The sequence below is a fragment of the Aotus nancymaae genome, unplaced genomic scaffold (genome assembly GCF_030222135.1).
Source record: "Aotus nancymaae isolate 86718 unplaced genomic scaffold, 86718_ANA_hifiasm-v0.15.2.pri h1tg000040l, whole genome shotgun sequence".
In the NCBI taxonomy this organism is placed as follows: Eukaryota; Metazoa; Chordata; class Mammalia; order Primates; family Aotidae; genus Aotus; species Aotus nancymaae.
Window position 1 is genome coordinate 9,757,377 of NW_026988454.1, and position 16,154 is coordinate 9,773,530.

Below are 16,154 nucleotides of genomic sequence, written 5' to 3' on the forward strand. Positions count from 1 at the left end.
TCTATTTTCAGGGAAATGCAAACTATAGTTTACATTCGTTTTAAATCTTCTTTATCAATGGGGCTGACGGGTGCGCACACAGGATTTGTGAGGCATACATAATGGCAAGGTTCCTGCCTTGGCACATTTACACAGCAAATCTATGACATTTCTAATCGAAACCAACCACCCACATCCACACAATAAAAATGCACAGTTAATATGGATGAGCAAAATAAATGCCTATGTTACACTGACAATTTAAAAGCACACTCCATTATATTCTTAATGTATTAAATTGGTATTACAAAGGCAGGGAAAGCATTAACATTTGTATTTTAATAAAGGATAAAAAAAGCCAAATTACAGCCAACTGTTAAAGCTTTTTTTATTATTATTTAAATTCTACAGTATAACAAAATCAGTTCAGGGGCTTTTTTTCTGAACAAATGATCCCTCGGTCTTTCCCGTGGCATGCTCCTAAAACAACGCTCTACGTCTAACCAGTCACCTAAGATATCGAGTGGCAAGTCTTTCACATCTGCTGCTTACAACTCCTAAATGGTCCATACTGAGTATTTTCATTTCTGGGTAAGGGAAAAAGCATTTTGGTCCATTAATTCTCCCACTCGCTCCTGGAGGACATTAACCAATTCTGCTATTACAAAGACGTGGGTGTCATCAATGTCTTGAATGATGAACTTCTTCCCCAGGGCATTGGACTCATCCAAGTACAGCAGAAACTGCTTCATGGCAGGATCACTGTGAAGACAAACACATGACTGTGAGATACCTTGTTGTCAAATCACACCACAGAGACTTGAGCAATTAAATCTGAACAGGCAGAATTTTTAGAACGATTTTTAAAGTTCTGTTACTCAATCTCTTAATTCGTCTCTGCCGCAAGTGTTAACAATTTACAGACGTGGCTTCATTTTAGAACTATTAGTGTATGTTGAAGAGGCAGAGGCCAATGGCAAGATTTTTAAAGAATAATTTGTCACTAAGTGAAAAAATAGAAGAACATTTAAAGCTTTGTAGTTAGTAGGGCCTAGAATCACAGCTTTCTTAACTGATTTAAAAAATGAATTTCTTTTTTGTCTATGCCCATTACAGTTAAGGAACCAGTAGGTTTTCAATGTCTTACCAGTGACAAATTAACTTACAAAACCAGTTAAACAGTCACTTTGGTCAGGCAGGGCATATAACAAGAGTCATACCTGGATTCAACCCCAGCTTCATCACTTACTTGTGTGACCCTGAATATGTACTTAATCTCCCAGAGCCTCTGTTCCCAACTACAAAAGTGAGGCTACATAACAGAATTGTTACGGAAATTAAAGGAGATAAATGTCAAGGACAGTGCTTGGTTTGCAGTAGGTACTCAAGGGAAGATCCAAATTGAATTTTATTAACTTGTGGATTTTAGTTTGGAAGGAATAGGATCGTCATGAGGGAAAAGAGGGATACAATTTCTTCATGGGCAGTACAGATATACAGCAAAATGTCTCTAATACACAATGTGGTAAGCAAAAGATGAATATAAAAATGTCAAGCTGCACCATTGATTTTTGCAAGAAAACAATCTCATATAATCTTTGGGTGTCCTAAGAAATTTCAGTATCAATTGTAAATGTAACAATTTAATCCAAAAGATGTCATTGTAATTTACTGAAAACAAGAAAAATAAGTTTTAAGTACAAGCACAGGTATTAAGTGATGCTAACAAAGGATCTGCTTCTACCCCTAGATGAGTCTCAGCCTCAGAACTGACTTGAGGGACTTTGGCTTTTACCAAGGGACATGATTTAACTTACAAACTGACTTAAATTTTAACTGTAAGGATCATATTAGCCGGGTTGAGAAAAGACTGGAAGTGGCAGAGGCAAGAGTGGAGGCAGGGAACCCATGAGGTGACATCCAGGCAAGAGATGACGATTTTCACGTAGGTGGCAATAGTGGAGGTGATGAGAAGTGGCTGAATTCTAGATATTTACTGACATAAAACCAACATAATTTGCTAAAACTGGACATGAGCTTTGAGAAAGAGGAACAAGGAAGCTCCAAGATTTTTGGTCTGAGCAAATGGAAGAATGGAGGAGATTTTTACTGAGATTAAAGAAGAATATGTGAGAACAGGTTTGCAGGTAAGATCCAGTTTAGTTTTAGGCTGGGCATGGTAGCTCACGCTGTAATCCCAGCACTTCGAGAGTCCTAGGCTGGAGGATTGCTTGAGGTCAGGAGTTAGAGATTAGCCTGGACAACAGAGTGAGACCCTGACTCGACTAAAAAAAAAAAAAAAAAAAAAAAGGTTGTTTTTTGATGTTATAATTTGAGATGCCTACTGGCCCCCGAGTGGAGAAGCTGAGTAAGAAGTGACCACTAGGCCGGGCACAGGGGCTGACACCTCTAATCACAGCACTTTGGGAGGCCAAGGCGGGCAGATCACAAAGTCAGGAATTTGAGACCAGCTTGGACAACATGGTGAAACCTCAACTCGACTAAAAATACAAAAAAATTAGCTGGGCATGGTGACACGCACCTGTAACCCCAGCTACTCAGGAGGCGGAGGGCAGGAGAATCACTAGAACCTGGGAGGCTGAGGTTGCAGTGAGCCGAGATCATGCCATTGCACTGTAGCCTGGGCAACAAGAGTGAAATTCCATTTCAAAAACAAAAACAAAAACAAAAAAAAACCCAACCAACCAGCCAAACAAAAAAACAGAAGTGACCACTAGCTGGGCGCGGTGGCTCACACCTGTAATCCCAGCACTTTGGGGAGCCAAGGTGGGCGGATCATTTGAGGTCAGGAGTTCAAGACCAGTCTGACCAACATGGTGAAACCCTGTCTCTACTAAAAATACAAAAATCAGCCAGGCAGTAGTGGCATGCGCCTGTAATCCCAGCTACTCGGGAGGCTGAGGCAGGAGAATCACTTGATCCTGGGAGGCGGAGGTTGCAGTGAGCCAAGATCACACTACTGCACTCCAGACTGGGCAAGAGAGCAAGACTCCACATGTGATATATTATCTTGTTACAGTTTGAGCTCAGTACATTCAGATGACACTAATTTATTCTCAGTAACTGGCTACTACTAACAGGTATTAAAAATAGTAAGAGTGAAGTGGTTATGAAGATTAATCTCTTTGGGAATTTTCTAAATGGAATAAATTTAAATAATTTTAATGACGTTAGAGCCAAACCACTAAAACCAAGAAATGCCTCAGGACTCACATCTGTACTGAATCATCACACCAGTGCTTTCAAAATGTCTTCCATTTGCATACCATCCCTGCTATTTTAGCCATCTCTTGTAACTTTTCCATTGCAAATTTTAATATTTTTCTTTTTTTTTTTGTTGGGCTGGCATAATAAAATAAATATTTTTCTTTACATTGCCTTTAAATCAACTAACTTTTCATCTGGTACAAAACCAAGAGTTTGATGTGTCAGTTTCCTTTTCTCCTCAAATAAATTAAACTGGTCATATAAAAAAAATTCTCTCTTTTTTTTTTTTTTGAGACAGTCTCACTGTCACCCAGGCTGGAGTGCAGTAGGTGCTGTCATGGCTCACTGCAGCCTTGACCTCCTGGGCTCAGATGATTCTCCCACCTCAGCCTCCCAACTACCTGGGACTACAGGCATGTGCCACCACGTCCAGATAGTTTTTTGTATTATTTTTGTAGAGACAGGGTTCTGTCAGGTCAAACTTCTGAACTCAAGCAATCCACCCGCCTCGGTCTCGAAAAGTGCTGGGATCACAGGTGTGAGCCACTGTGCCTGGCCTATTTTTCTGTTCTACTCCCCAAAAATGTGTGTTCTTCAAATCATCTTGAACACTAATGGTATTCCCCACACTTGGGGAAACATACAGACAATTGAGACAGCTTAGAGAAATGACTGGCCAGTGAACAATGAAATAACTCTTTAATGTCAATTGCCTCAAACTTTTTGTTTTTTGAGGCAGGGCCTCACTCTGTTGGCCAGGCTGGAGTGCAGTGGCACAATCTTGGTTTACTGCAGCCTCAACCTCCTAGGGATCAGGTGATCCTCCTACCTCAGCCTCCTGAGTAGCTGGGTCTACAGGCACATGCCACTATGCCCAGCTAATTTTTGTACTTTTTGTAGAAATGGGGTTTCGCCACATTGCCCAAGCTGGTCTTACACTCATGGGCTCAAGCAATCCTCCAGCCTCGGCCTCCCAGTGTTGGGATTACAGGCATGTGCTACCTGCCTGGCACACCTTAAACGTTTGAAAGACAATTTGAGATTGAATACTCAAGCATGTACCAGAAGTAAAGATAATATGTAAATGATTTTAAAAGACTCTTTAATTACAAAAAAAAAAGACACTCAAAGTTTAAAGGACATTTTGTTATGAAACACAAAAGGCATGGAATATTCCTATCTGAACACAGAGCCATTCCACTTCCATATTGAGGGAAGCAAAACAAAAAACATCAACCCCAAACCAAGTGTTTTTTTATATATTGAAGTCCCAGGATCAGGGCTATTGTACAGAAAAGAAACGTCTTTGCCCTGGAAATGTGAAGGGGAGATATCATGAATAAATCCTCTCCAAAAGCATCTTAGTATAGCTCCTATAAAGTATGACTCTGAAAAGGATTATATCATGATAATCTACCAGGATGATGCAATGAGCTGTAAAATAGTCTGGTCAAAGCTGCCAGCACTGACAATCCATTAGAACGATCTTGTCTTACTCAATGGTAAAGTATCTTTCCTGATAATAACTGACCAACAGATAATATTACTTAAAAAAATTTTAAGTATTTCTCCATAAATTCCATTATGTCCTGGGAGTAGACTGTTTTAGAAAATTTGTTATTAAATGTGAAATAGCTTTGTTTATAATTAGGTTTATTTCCCTTTTAAAAGCATTTTCCAAAGTGTTTTCTGAGTCTGGGTTTTGCTCACTCTGAGATATGGGTGTCTAGATTAGAGCCCAGCATGTTATGGGTGCTCAGTAACTATTTGGTACATGAGGAGGGTCTTAAGAGAAAGAGATACCATAGGGGATATTAAGTTAACCAGAAAACAGCTCCATTTTCCCAATAAGACATTTAATAGGGGTTTTACTGTTACAAAGACACAAGAGTCTAAAGACAGTATTGGACCCAGAAAGCCTACCCCTAGGCCCCAGCTCTGCCAACCTAAATACGTATAATGTATAAAGTCACTCACCCTCTCAATTTCTCAGGCTTCTAACTAGTAATGAGACTAGGAATTGGATCCAGCTCCTCATTCACATATTTTTTTCTTTTTTTCCCTTCTCTTGTCCCACTGATCAGAAAACCCACAGCACTACCTCGCCGGTGATGTACCCACTAACCCCGAGGCTTTAGTCATATAAAGAAAATAGCCATTCTTCTGTGCTCTCATGTTTAACCATGACTTTTACTTAGGAAATCTAAGTATCAAACCAAGGTTGTGGAGTGTTCCACCCTGGAAAAGAAAGCTGAACAGCTGATTGGCAGCCTGGTAGCCACTGGCCAGACCACCAGGTGGCCCATTACTCAAGATAACCACTGCAACCAGATGCTGACCACATACTGTGCCCTTCACGTGCTTTGCCCAGCCCAGCCTGCATACCTTACCCCTGATGTCAATTCCCATGCTTCGCCTAATCAAAAAATCCCTATTAGCTTTTGTGGGGATCAGCCGCAGAGTTCTTGATAATTCACTGTCTCCCTTGCACTTGTGCATAAGCCCTGAAACAAATGCCTTATCTGGGAAAACTGCGTAGCCCTGTGTAAATTTTTATTACATCGGGAGCCAAAGAGCCTGTGATCTGTAACATCAATGTTAGTACCACAGCTACACTGCAAAGTTGATGGACTAGAGAATACAGGCAGAGGTTTAAGTTACAATCAGTTCTGTCCTTATCACATGATTTACTATTTTGATTACAAAACCACTAATTATACCATATACATGGCATAATTCTAAGACATACATATATTCTTTTAGAAAGTAAACACAATATTATACTTAGTTTTATATTGGAAAGACAGTATATGTAAAGTTTAGTAGCTTAGGCTCTGGAGGATTTAAAATCCCAGCTTAACAGTAGCCATGTAACTGAGCAACTGATTAATATCCCTGCATCTCACTTTGTGCATCCATAAGTGGAGATGTTAGCACCTACCTCAAAGGGCTGTTGTGAGAACTAAATTAATATTAGCAAGTGCTCAGTATAGCATATGTCACATGGAAAGCAGTGTTATTACAGGCACCCAGGTGTTTTCATTTAACATTATTGTGCAATATCATTTCCCTGAGTCACTTAAAATGTCTGCAAATATTTTAATAGCTATATTATTTGATTTAAATATGCCACAACAAATAAATTTATTTTTCTAGTACATTAAATACACACATTTTTATTGGCAGTTCTGATCATTTCCTAATTTTTTTTTTTTTTTTGAAATGGAGTCTCGCTCTGTTGCCCAGGCTGGAGTGCAGTGGCATGATCTTGGCTCACTGAAACTTCTGCCTCCCGGGTTGAAGTGATTCTCCTGCCTCAGTCTCTCAAGTAGGTGGGATTACAGGCGTCTGCCACCATGCTCAGCTAATTTTTTATTTTTAGTAGAGACCGGGTTTCACCATGTCGGCCAGGCTGGTCTCAAACTCCTGACCTCAAGTGATCTGCCTGCCTTGGCCTCCTGAAGTGCTGGGTTACAGGTGTGAGCCACCACGCCCAGTGATTTCCTAAAGATAAACTTACAGAATGGAATTATTGTGTTAAAGGATATAAAAGCACAAAACACCCATCACAAGTTGCTTTCAGTTGTTTCTCAGATTACACTTCTATCAGCAGCTTGGTGCGGTGCTTGCTTTTTAAAAGCTATAACTGGAAGACAACAGCCTCCTCATTTAAAAGCTATTTTGATATATAACATGCTAATAGGAGCCCTGGCATACATACCTGTTTTGAACTAAAACTTAAATCTAATTTGACAAGAATCTCATTTCATCCACCGTGAATCTCACTGTGGGAATAGAGAGGCTCTAAAGGAACATTAACTAATTTGGAATTTCAGCTGAGATCACAAACCTGGACTCAATTCTGTTAACAAAATTCATTCATTAAACAAATATTTACTAAGCCATATCTATATACATATATATGTATATGTTTATGTATATATACATATCTCAGGCACTGTTTTGGGTGTCTGGAAAACTTCAGTGAACGTGGCCCTACTAAGAAGCAAAGGCTGAGAAAAGATTTATGCATGCTGAGAAAAAAAACAGAACAATGGTTAGACTGGTTTTGTCATACTTCTTACTTGCTTCTCACAAACAATATAGGTTTAGAAGCCAAACTCATAAGGATAAGCGTGGTCTAATAATACGTATTTCTCCAGATTCTTTGCTATTGTGATGTAAGCTGGTTGGAATTCAGCAACAAATTTTTTGCTGAAACACTTGCCAAACCAACCTTAGCAACTGTTACACCAGAGGTCTGCTCCAGCACCTGGAATTGGACACAGACATACCGTGGTCACATGTTGCTTGTTTTGGTAATTGCTTGGGTGGCTAGATTTGGGAGAATACTTAGTGTGAGCCTGGCAATTGATGGTGGATCTCAAAAAAGAGAAAGTTTTCACCAACCTTTCAGTTTTGACATAAAATTGTAAATTGATAACACAAACTTTCCAAAAAAATTTATAGCCTTTAATTTTAGTATCTGATAAGCCCTTGGGAGTTAGGATTTTGACTATATCCCAGGGCCCTGATTTTTTAATTCACTGAAGGTAAGAATAAATGGCCATCATCATAATTTGGTTTGCTTCTTTAGCAAATCTCTGCAGACTCAAAATCAGTTAAACGTTAGAGGGTTCAGCCCTCTAGGGTTCTGTGAGCCCCCCCCTGCTAATGCAGAGACGAGAAACTGTAGAAATAAAAGACACAGACACAGAGATAGAGAAGAGAGTTTGGGCTCGGGGGTCCACTGCCAATCAAAGCTTGGAGACCTGCAGTGGCACCGAGTGCCTGGACACTCTGACTTTAATTGAGTACAAAGCAGTGGGCAGGGAAGGTAGGGTGAGGTAATGGTGGTATGTGATAGGGTCAGGTAAATCACATGTCTTGGAGATAGGGGGCCCAATACTTTCAAGTAGCCGAGGTGAAGAGAAAAGCTAATGCGTCAGCACTCTTCGCGTATTTGTCAGAAACATCAAGGACACTAAGACTATGTTACTATTAATTCTTATCTTTTAAGAAAAAGAGAAACCAGGTGTAGAAGCAGGGTGTGAGAGCAGACATGGAACGTGATCACTGAAGCACAGCATCACATACAGACAGTTAAGCCCCTGCATGTCTGTGGGTTTCTCTGACAGCTGTCAGGCCTTGCCACAAGAGCTTGGAGAAGCGGAGTTTTCTCCTAACTTTCCCAGGAAGGAGACATCTCGGTCATTTTGGACATCTCCTTCCCTAGCTGGTCAAACAGCGGGCGCTTTCACAGCACTGGCGCTGCCGCACAGCTGAGGCGCCCTCCAACAGCCCTTATGCGGGCATGACAGAGGGCTTAGAGCATCCTGCCTCAGGATCACTTTGTTCACAATGTCTTGTCACCTCAGTTCCATGCTTCATAACCTGGTAGTTATTAGTAAAATTAAAGGTTATATTGAGTATATATCTTTATGATTATAAGTAACTATAAGATTATATATGATTATATAAAGGAATAACTATGTTTTAATTCTAATTCTTTTCTAAATCAATATTTATATGGGAAATGGCTGAGGCTTCAGATCCTTGCCAAGGCACTTGTGGGGTTCCCCCCTACAAAATGTAACTGATAAAAATGGAGTTTAAATATGGCAGTAAGTCAAGCCAACCTAAGATATATGTGGAACAGCACTACATAAGCGATTACACATTAGCTTGTATTAATACAATGACGGACTGGAATTTGGAGAGAGATTCTTGGGACAGTGGAAGCAGCTGTGAGATAGGAATTCAGCAGGACTAGTTTCCAAGACAGGAGAGACAGTAAACCACAGGTCAGAAGATGCCACCCATAAGCAAGGATACAGTAAAGAAACCAGCCAGAACCAAGATGGTGACAAAAGCAAACTTCTCTACTATCATACGCTAATCACAATGCATGAGCACGCTAAAAACACCCCCACCAGCGCCATGACAGTTTCCAAATGCCACGGCAAGATCTGGAAGTTACCCCATATGGTCTGGACCAGGGACTCCTGGTTCCACGGAATCCCTGTCTCTTTTCCAGGAAACTCAGGAATAATCCACCCCTTGTTTAGCATATAATCAAGAAATGGCCGTAAAATAGCCAGTTAGCAGGCCTGCCTGCTGCCCACCTGCCCCACCCCACTCTGCCTATGGGGTAGCCACCCTTTTATTCCTTTATTTTTTAATAAACTTGCTTTCACTTTCACTGTCACTCACTCTCGAATTCTTTCCTTCATGAAGCCAAAACCAACTTGGCCTCCAGAGCTGAGCCTCAATTTTGGTGTCCTGCAACAGTTGTAGAAGATCCTTGAGTGGTTTGCCTGTAAACTCCAGACCTATCAAATTCTATACTCCAATACGCCTAAATGCTTCATGTAATCCATGGACATTATGAAGTAATAAACAGACTCATGCTGATACTGTATTAATAACAAGCTTCTCCTTGGCATCAAATACAGACATGAGGGAAACTGAGTGACTCTTCCAGTTACCATCCTAACATCTGCATCTGACTGTGAAGGGGAATCCACTAGCACTGGCCGTACCCTTTGTGAATCTATGTTAATTCTTAGGCCCAAAATCTTTTTTGGAAGACTTGAGTTTGGGGAAGACAGAGTTACCCTTTTGAAAAATTGTGCAGACTACACTTTGGAAATCACTTTGAATGGAAAAATTAGTTTTGCAAGGACGGTACCTACCTGTAAAATAAAACTTAACAGTCCTGGTGCAAAACACTTCTCCACAGGGAAACTATTAAATTGAAGCTGATTAACAGTACTTCTCAAAATGTAAATGCATGTTAACAAGGTCCTTTTTTTTTTTTTTTGACAGAGTTTTGCTCTTGTCGCCCAGGCTGGAGTGCAATGGCGTGATCTTGGCTCACTGAAATCTCTGCCTCCTGGGTTCAAGTGATTCTCCTGCCTCAGCCTCCTCAGTAGCTAGGATTACAGGCACCAGGCACCTGCCACCACGCTCGGCTAATATTGTGTGTTTTTAGTAGAGACGGGGTTTCACTTTGTTGGTCAGGCTGGTCTGAAACTTCTGACCTCAGGTGATTCACCTGCCTCGGCCTCCCAAAGTGCTAGGATTACAGGTGTGAGCCACTGAGCCTGGCCAACAAGGTCCTTTGTATGCACAATTCTGATTTAGTAGATTTAGGGTAAGGTCTGAGACTCTGTATTTCTAACAAGCTCCAGCTGATGCTATTGCTGCTAGTCTGGGGATTATCCTGAAGTGCAAGGTGATGGACAGTTATTAGAGAGACCAGGCAGAATTCAGAGGCTAGATATGGTAGAGTAAACTAGGCACAGAGACTTCAGAGTCTCCCCAGAGTTTTGTTCTTTTCTTTTTTTGAGATGGAGTCTCGCTCTATCATCAGGCTAGAGTGCAGTGGCAAGATCCCGGCTTACTGCAACTTCTGTTTTCCAATTTCAAGCAATTCTCCTGCCTCAGCCTACCGAGTAGCTGGGATTACAGGCATGCACCATCACGCCTGACTAATTTTTTTTTTGTGTTTTTAGTAGAGACGGGGTTTCACCATGTTGGCCAGGATGGTCTTGATCTCTTGACCTCGTGATTCGTCCGCTTTGGCCTCCCAAAGTGTTGAGATTATAGGCGTGAGCCACCGCACCCGGCCCAAAGTTTTGTTCTTTAAGATGCAATCTAGCCACCTTTTTTTTTTTTTTTCCAAATTAAAACGTAGGTTTAATGCAATTCCAACCATCATGCCAAAAGGATTATTTTGGAAACAGACTAAACTATTTCAAGGTTATTCTAGAATAGGCAAAAAAAAAACCAACAAAAAAAAAATGAATGTGGGAAGGGATGGGAGAGAATAGCAAGGGGAGTAAAATTATGTGATTAAGGAGGCATCAAGTATCATTAGGAAAGGAAATAAACAGTGGAGAACTGTTTAGCTATTTGGCAAAATGAACAGACAAAAAGGCTCAAAACAAAAAAGAAGCTAATTTAGATCCTCACCTCATAATATGCCTATCCTTCCAATGAATTCTAGATAGATGAACCTTAAAACACCAAGAAAAACACAAAACCCCCACAAGATAAGTGAATGTTTAACAAACCCAGGGGTGAAGATTAAACTTTGGAAGAAACAAAAGGAAAAAAAATTGATAGCTGACATTCTGTGCATGTGTATCCTCTGTATTTAAAAATAACACTAAAAGGCCAACCAGGAAAATGTTTATGTTATGACAAATTAATAGGAAAATAAGTACAACAAACCTAGAGTCTTCAAAAGACAACAGAACAGTGTGTTTTGAACTACAGGGATCCAGATCCCATCCCCTTTGCTTTTCCCCTAGTGGTTTATTCTCATCAATGTACATTCAAGTCTTTCACATTAAAATAAAATTAACAAGAACCTAGCCCTCACTATGTCCTTCCTCAGCTATCCGTTTGCTCATTATTACAGCAAATCTTCTCCAAAGTCTCCATTCCCACTTCCTCACCTCCCTTTCCTTTTTCACAGTGCTCCAATCTGGCATCTGCCCCACAACTCCATTAAAATAGCTCTCATCAAAACTCCAATCTTCATCTCACGCCAGTTCTCAATCGGTGCCCAATACAGCCCACTCATTCCTGTGAAACACTTCATCCTGTGGCTTTCCTCCCTCCAACTGCACTGGCTATTTTCTTCTTAGCTGCCTTTGTTGGTGTCTTCTCTATCAAAACTCCAAATCGGCACTATACAAAAGGTGGCCCATTAGTCAGGTCACGACAGAGTCCTTGAAACATGGCTAGTCTGTGAGATGTGCTATAAAATTAAAATATGCATTTGACTTTGAAGATGAAGATTTCTTTTGAAGACTTAGTACATGTTGAAAGCATAGTGTTTTGCATAGACAGGGTTAAACAAAAGAAATTAACTTCACCTATTTCATTTGACTTTCCTCTTAATGTGGCTAGAAAAAATGTAAGCCTATTATCTGTGGCTCGAATTAGATTTCTATTGACTAGTGCCGTTCTATATGTTGGTGGTGTCCTCGAGTTCCGTCTTGCTCCTCCTCAGACTTGCCATCACGGAAACAGTAACATTATCCATGCACTGGCTCATATTAGAGGCACAGAAAGGCAGACAGCAGTATTTTCAGACAATGGGAGTGTCCACAGAGCAGGATTTCCAGGGTTCCTATACATTGGATTGCTTTGAGGAACTCACCCCTGCCCATTATGGTTTTGAGTTTCTCCTTTGGACTGTATCTAAAGGAATTTAAGAAACCCTCCCCATCTGGCTCTCTTGTTTTTCTCTTTTATAAAGTCCACAGTTTTTGTAATGGTAAAGATGTAAGCAAGTTCCTCAACTCTTTCAGGCCCTAGAATTCTAGTCATGTTTGAGGATAATGTAAGCACTGTTTCTCTAAAGACTCATCTAACAAATATGCTGCCTCTGACCATGCCAGTTCCATCAATTCAACAGAAGAGACTGAAATCTGGCACCAGGAACTTTGCAACAAAATCTGTCCCAGGTGTTATATAAGAAAACTGAAGTTGGGAAAGCAAAAGACTTAATTTCATCCATATCATAAAAACAGTAGGGTTTTGGAAAAGATATACCTGTAAGTCAAGATTCAATATTTAAACTTAAAACTCATAAAGCATCAAAACTACTAACCATTCTATAAGCACTCCTTTCAAGACGTTGACCATCTTTTCTCAGTCAGAAGGTTCAGATGACCTCAAGAATGCTAATAAAAAGAAAAAGGTGACATTAAATAAAAAATCATTAACTTTCATATATTTTGGGGATGTGCCTCTGAAATGAGGCAACATATTAAATGTCAATATTTAACAGTTAAGTCTATGAAAGACAGTTAACATTAAAGAAAAGAGATACTGATTTTTTAACAAAATTAAAATGAGTCTACTTGGAATATTAATCCCACATCTTACTTGCTAACCAATTCTACCCACGGTTAATTAGCTCTAATAGAAGCAAGTGGCCTAACTCTACACCAGTGTACCCAATCCAGGTGTAAACCATCCAGTAATCAAAGGATTTCTTTTCCCATTCAGGAGAATGACAAAGGGTAAGATCCTGAAAAACAGGAATCAAAGAAGATAGTTCTGAAAGGTGCTTCAGAAATTACAGTGAGCCCAACTATCTTATTTTATTGAGACAGAGTCTGGCTCTGCCGTCCAGGCTGGAGTACAGTGGCGCGATCTCAGCTCCCTGCAACCTCCGCCTCCCGGGTTCAAGCGATCCTCCCATTAGCATCCCGAGTAGCTGGGACTACAGGCATGAGCCACCAAGCCTGGTTAATTTACTGTATTGTCCTGGCCAACACAGTGAAACCCCGTCTCTACTAAAATATAAAAAATTAGCTGGGAGTGGTGGCGTGCGTCTGTAGTCCCAGCTACTCGGGAGGCTGAGGCAGAATTGCTTGAACCCGGGAGGCGGAGGTTGCAGTGAGCGGAGATCGCGCCACTGCACTCCAGCCTGGCGCCTGGCGACAGAGCGAGACTCTGTCTCAAAAAAAAAAAAAAAAAAATTTACTGTATTGTACTGTGTGTGTCTGAGTGTGTGTGTGTGTGTGTGTGTATACATATATATATATCTTTGTTTTTTTTTTTTGAGACTGAGTCTCGCTCTGTCGCCCAGGGTGGAGTGATCTCGGCTCACTGCAATCACTGCCTCTCATGTTCAAGCGATTTCAGGCTGGACACAAACTCCTGATATCAAATGATCCACCTACCTCGGCCTCACAAAGTGCTGGGATTACAGGCGGGAGCCACCGCGCCCGGCCAATTTATTGTATTTTTAGTGGAGCCGGGGTTTCACCATGTTGGCCAGGCTGGTCTCGAACTTCTGGCCTCAAGTGATTCGCCCGCCTCGGCTTCCCAAAGTGTTGGGACTGCAGGTGTGAGCCACCGCACCCGGACCCAACCACCTCATTTTACAGATGAGGAGACCAAAGGAAGAGATTAAGTCTTAGTTCCTCGCAAAGGAAAAAAAAAAAAAAAAAAGACAAACCAGATCTCGTGCTCCTTCATTAAATAAACCACGTCCCCCGCGGACCTAGGCTGGAAGGAAACCACTCAGCGTCCGCCCACTTAACCTTCCACTTACACCTGGGTGCAGGGCGACCCGCCCCACAGGAAACCCACGATTAAAAATGATTGCGGGACTGGCGTGCAGCTCCGCCAGGAAGTGCCCGGAGAGAGTGCGGAACACCGCCCTGTGCCCTCAGCACCCGGTGGACAGGCTTCTGGGACTTTTCTCTTCTTCCCCTCTCTCTTTGGGACCTCTCAGTCTTCCCGCACCTCACTATGCCCAGCCGCTCCAACGCTCGCCACACACCTCGGCCCACAGATGCAAAAGCGCCTCGGCGTCGCGGATAGAGTGCGCCTGCGCCGATACGTCATCGCGCTAGGGACGCTGTTGTGGGTGGAGCGGGCCGAGGGGGCGGGGTCGTGAACCGCCCGCCGCCGGGTGGAGGGCCGTGGCCGGCAACCGCGGAGAGGGCTTCCCAGCCGACGGGGTCCTGCGAGCGGTTGAAGACTGGCCGAGTCCGCGTGCCGGCAGGTAGGACGTGGAGGCCGGGCTGGTGTGGGGGCGGACGGGGGCGTCGGCGTAGCTCGGCGCGGTAGGGAGTGGGGAGAGGGGAGGGCGGGAGCCTGGCACGGCCGGGCACCACCGTGAGGCGCGCGGACCCGACCGACCCGCAGACGCTCCGCGGGGCGCGAGGGCCTCTCTCTGGTCGTCGCGAGCCTGACTCGTCTTTTCCGGTCGCTGCCTTTCTCTGGCTGCTGTCGAAGCCTCGGGGAGTGCACCTGCCGGTTGGTCTTCCCGGGCTCGGTAGTCACGGAGGGATAATGAGGACGAGTAGGAAACGGCCTCACCGGTCTCATCTGAGCCTTCCCGACCACCGCTTCCTGCTCCCTCTCTAACCCCGTAGATTGAACAGATTGAATGCCGAGACATCTCTAAACTCGGCAACGGTCATTTTAAAGTGAAAGACCCCAGAAGGTTCTGAAGTTATTCTCTTACCCCAAATCTGTTCTGTAGTCTAAAGGAACACTCTCATTATTTTTACTAGTTAAGATATGAGGTTCTTGTTTTCTGTTCCTTAGGTTAAATTGTATTTCCCCAATTAAGCTCATGCTGCTTTTTTTTTTTCTTTTCTTTTCTTTTTGGAGATAGTCTCGGTCTGTCGGTCAGGCTGGAATGCGTTGGTGCGATCTGGGCTCACTGCATCCTTGGTCCCCTGGGTTCAAGCAGTTCTCCTGCCTCAGTCTCCCTGGTAGCTGGGATTGCAGGCGTGTGCCACCACGCCCGGCTAATTTTTGTATTTTTAGTAGAGACAGAGTTTCGCCATATTGGCCAGGCTGGTCTGGAACTCCTAACATTAGGTGATCCGCTTGCCTTGGCCTCCCAAAGTGCTGGGATTATAGGCGTGAGCCACTGTGCCCAGCCTCATGCTGCTTTTTAATTTTTTTTTTTAACATTGTGTTTATTTATGTGATCTCTTGGGAACCCAGCTCTTCCATTTAGTTCCCTCTTTCTGTCTCTCAAATATTTTCCAGCTGGTGATTTCTGTATTGTTGCACTCTCTTTACAATAACAAAATTGTCTCCAAGTCTTCTTCTTCCCAAGAATCTTTTATTTGCTTTTTTTTCTATCTTGCAATACATTCTCTTCCTTGACCTCTTCATCAGTTCCATTTTTGTGCACCTGATGTGTACCGGCTATTCTAGGCACTTGGGGTACAATGGTGAACAAGTAACTAATTTTGGTGGGGGCAGAGAGACACTGAAATTAGTTAAGGAGAAGGTACCATTTGATGATGTGATAAAGAGTAACTAGAAGGGTTATTTTGGCCAGGAGGATGTCAGAAATGGCCTTCAGGAAGAACTCTGCATTTAAAAACCTTCTATATACCAGTAACAACTAGGAGTTTTAATAATAAAAAGACACTATTCATAATGGCATT

The 16,154-nt window shown here is 42.3% G+C and overlaps 2 protein-coding genes across 4 annotated transcripts in view; one reads left to right on the forward strand and one right to left on the reverse strand.

Moving 5' to 3' along the window:
* Nucleotides 1–350: 350 nt before the first annotated feature.
* On the reverse strand, nucleotides 351–14,569 carry GTF2H5 (general transcription factor IIH subunit 5). 2 transcript variants are annotated; one of them, XM_064360507.1, is made up of 3 exons: nucleotides 14,522–14,569; nucleotides 12,836–12,908; nucleotides 351–741 (listed from the first exon to the last, which is right to left on the reverse strand). In XM_064360507.1, the coding sequence occupies exons 2-3, from the start codon at nucleotides 12,868–12,870 to the stop codon at nucleotides 561–563; spliced, it is 216 nt and encodes a 71-aa protein (XP_064216577.1). In that variant the 5' UTR covers nucleotides 12,871–12,908; nucleotides 14,522–14,569; the 3' UTR covers nucleotides 351–560. The 2 variants fall into 2 exon arrangements, with proteins under 2 accessions (XP_064216577.1, XP_064216576.1); XM_064360506.1 differs by having other exon boundaries at nucleotides 14,485–14,567.
* Nucleotides 14,570–14,651: 82 nt separating this feature from the next.
* Nucleotides 14,652–16,154, forward strand: part of SERAC1 (serine active site containing 1) — a 68,219-nt gene continuing 66,716 nt past the window's right edge. The window contains exon 1 of one of the 2 annotated variants that reach the window (XM_064360509.1): nucleotides 14,652–14,746. The gene's annotated coding sequence lies outside the window, so the exon portion shown is untranslated. The remainder of the gene's footprint in view (nucleotides 14,747–16,154) is intronic. The other variant, XM_064360510.1, reaches the window with a different exon arrangement.

Bases quoted from the DNA above. Each gene is read 5' to 3' on its own strand.
- GTF2H5 (XM_064360507.1), bottom strand. From the start codon at position 12,870: ATGGTCAACGTCTTGAAAGGAGTGCTTATAGAATG. The intron at 742-12,835 runs GTTAGTAGTTTT...TTGTCTTCACAG, and splicing joins AAAGGAGTGCTTATAGAATG to TGATCCTGCCATGAAGCAGT.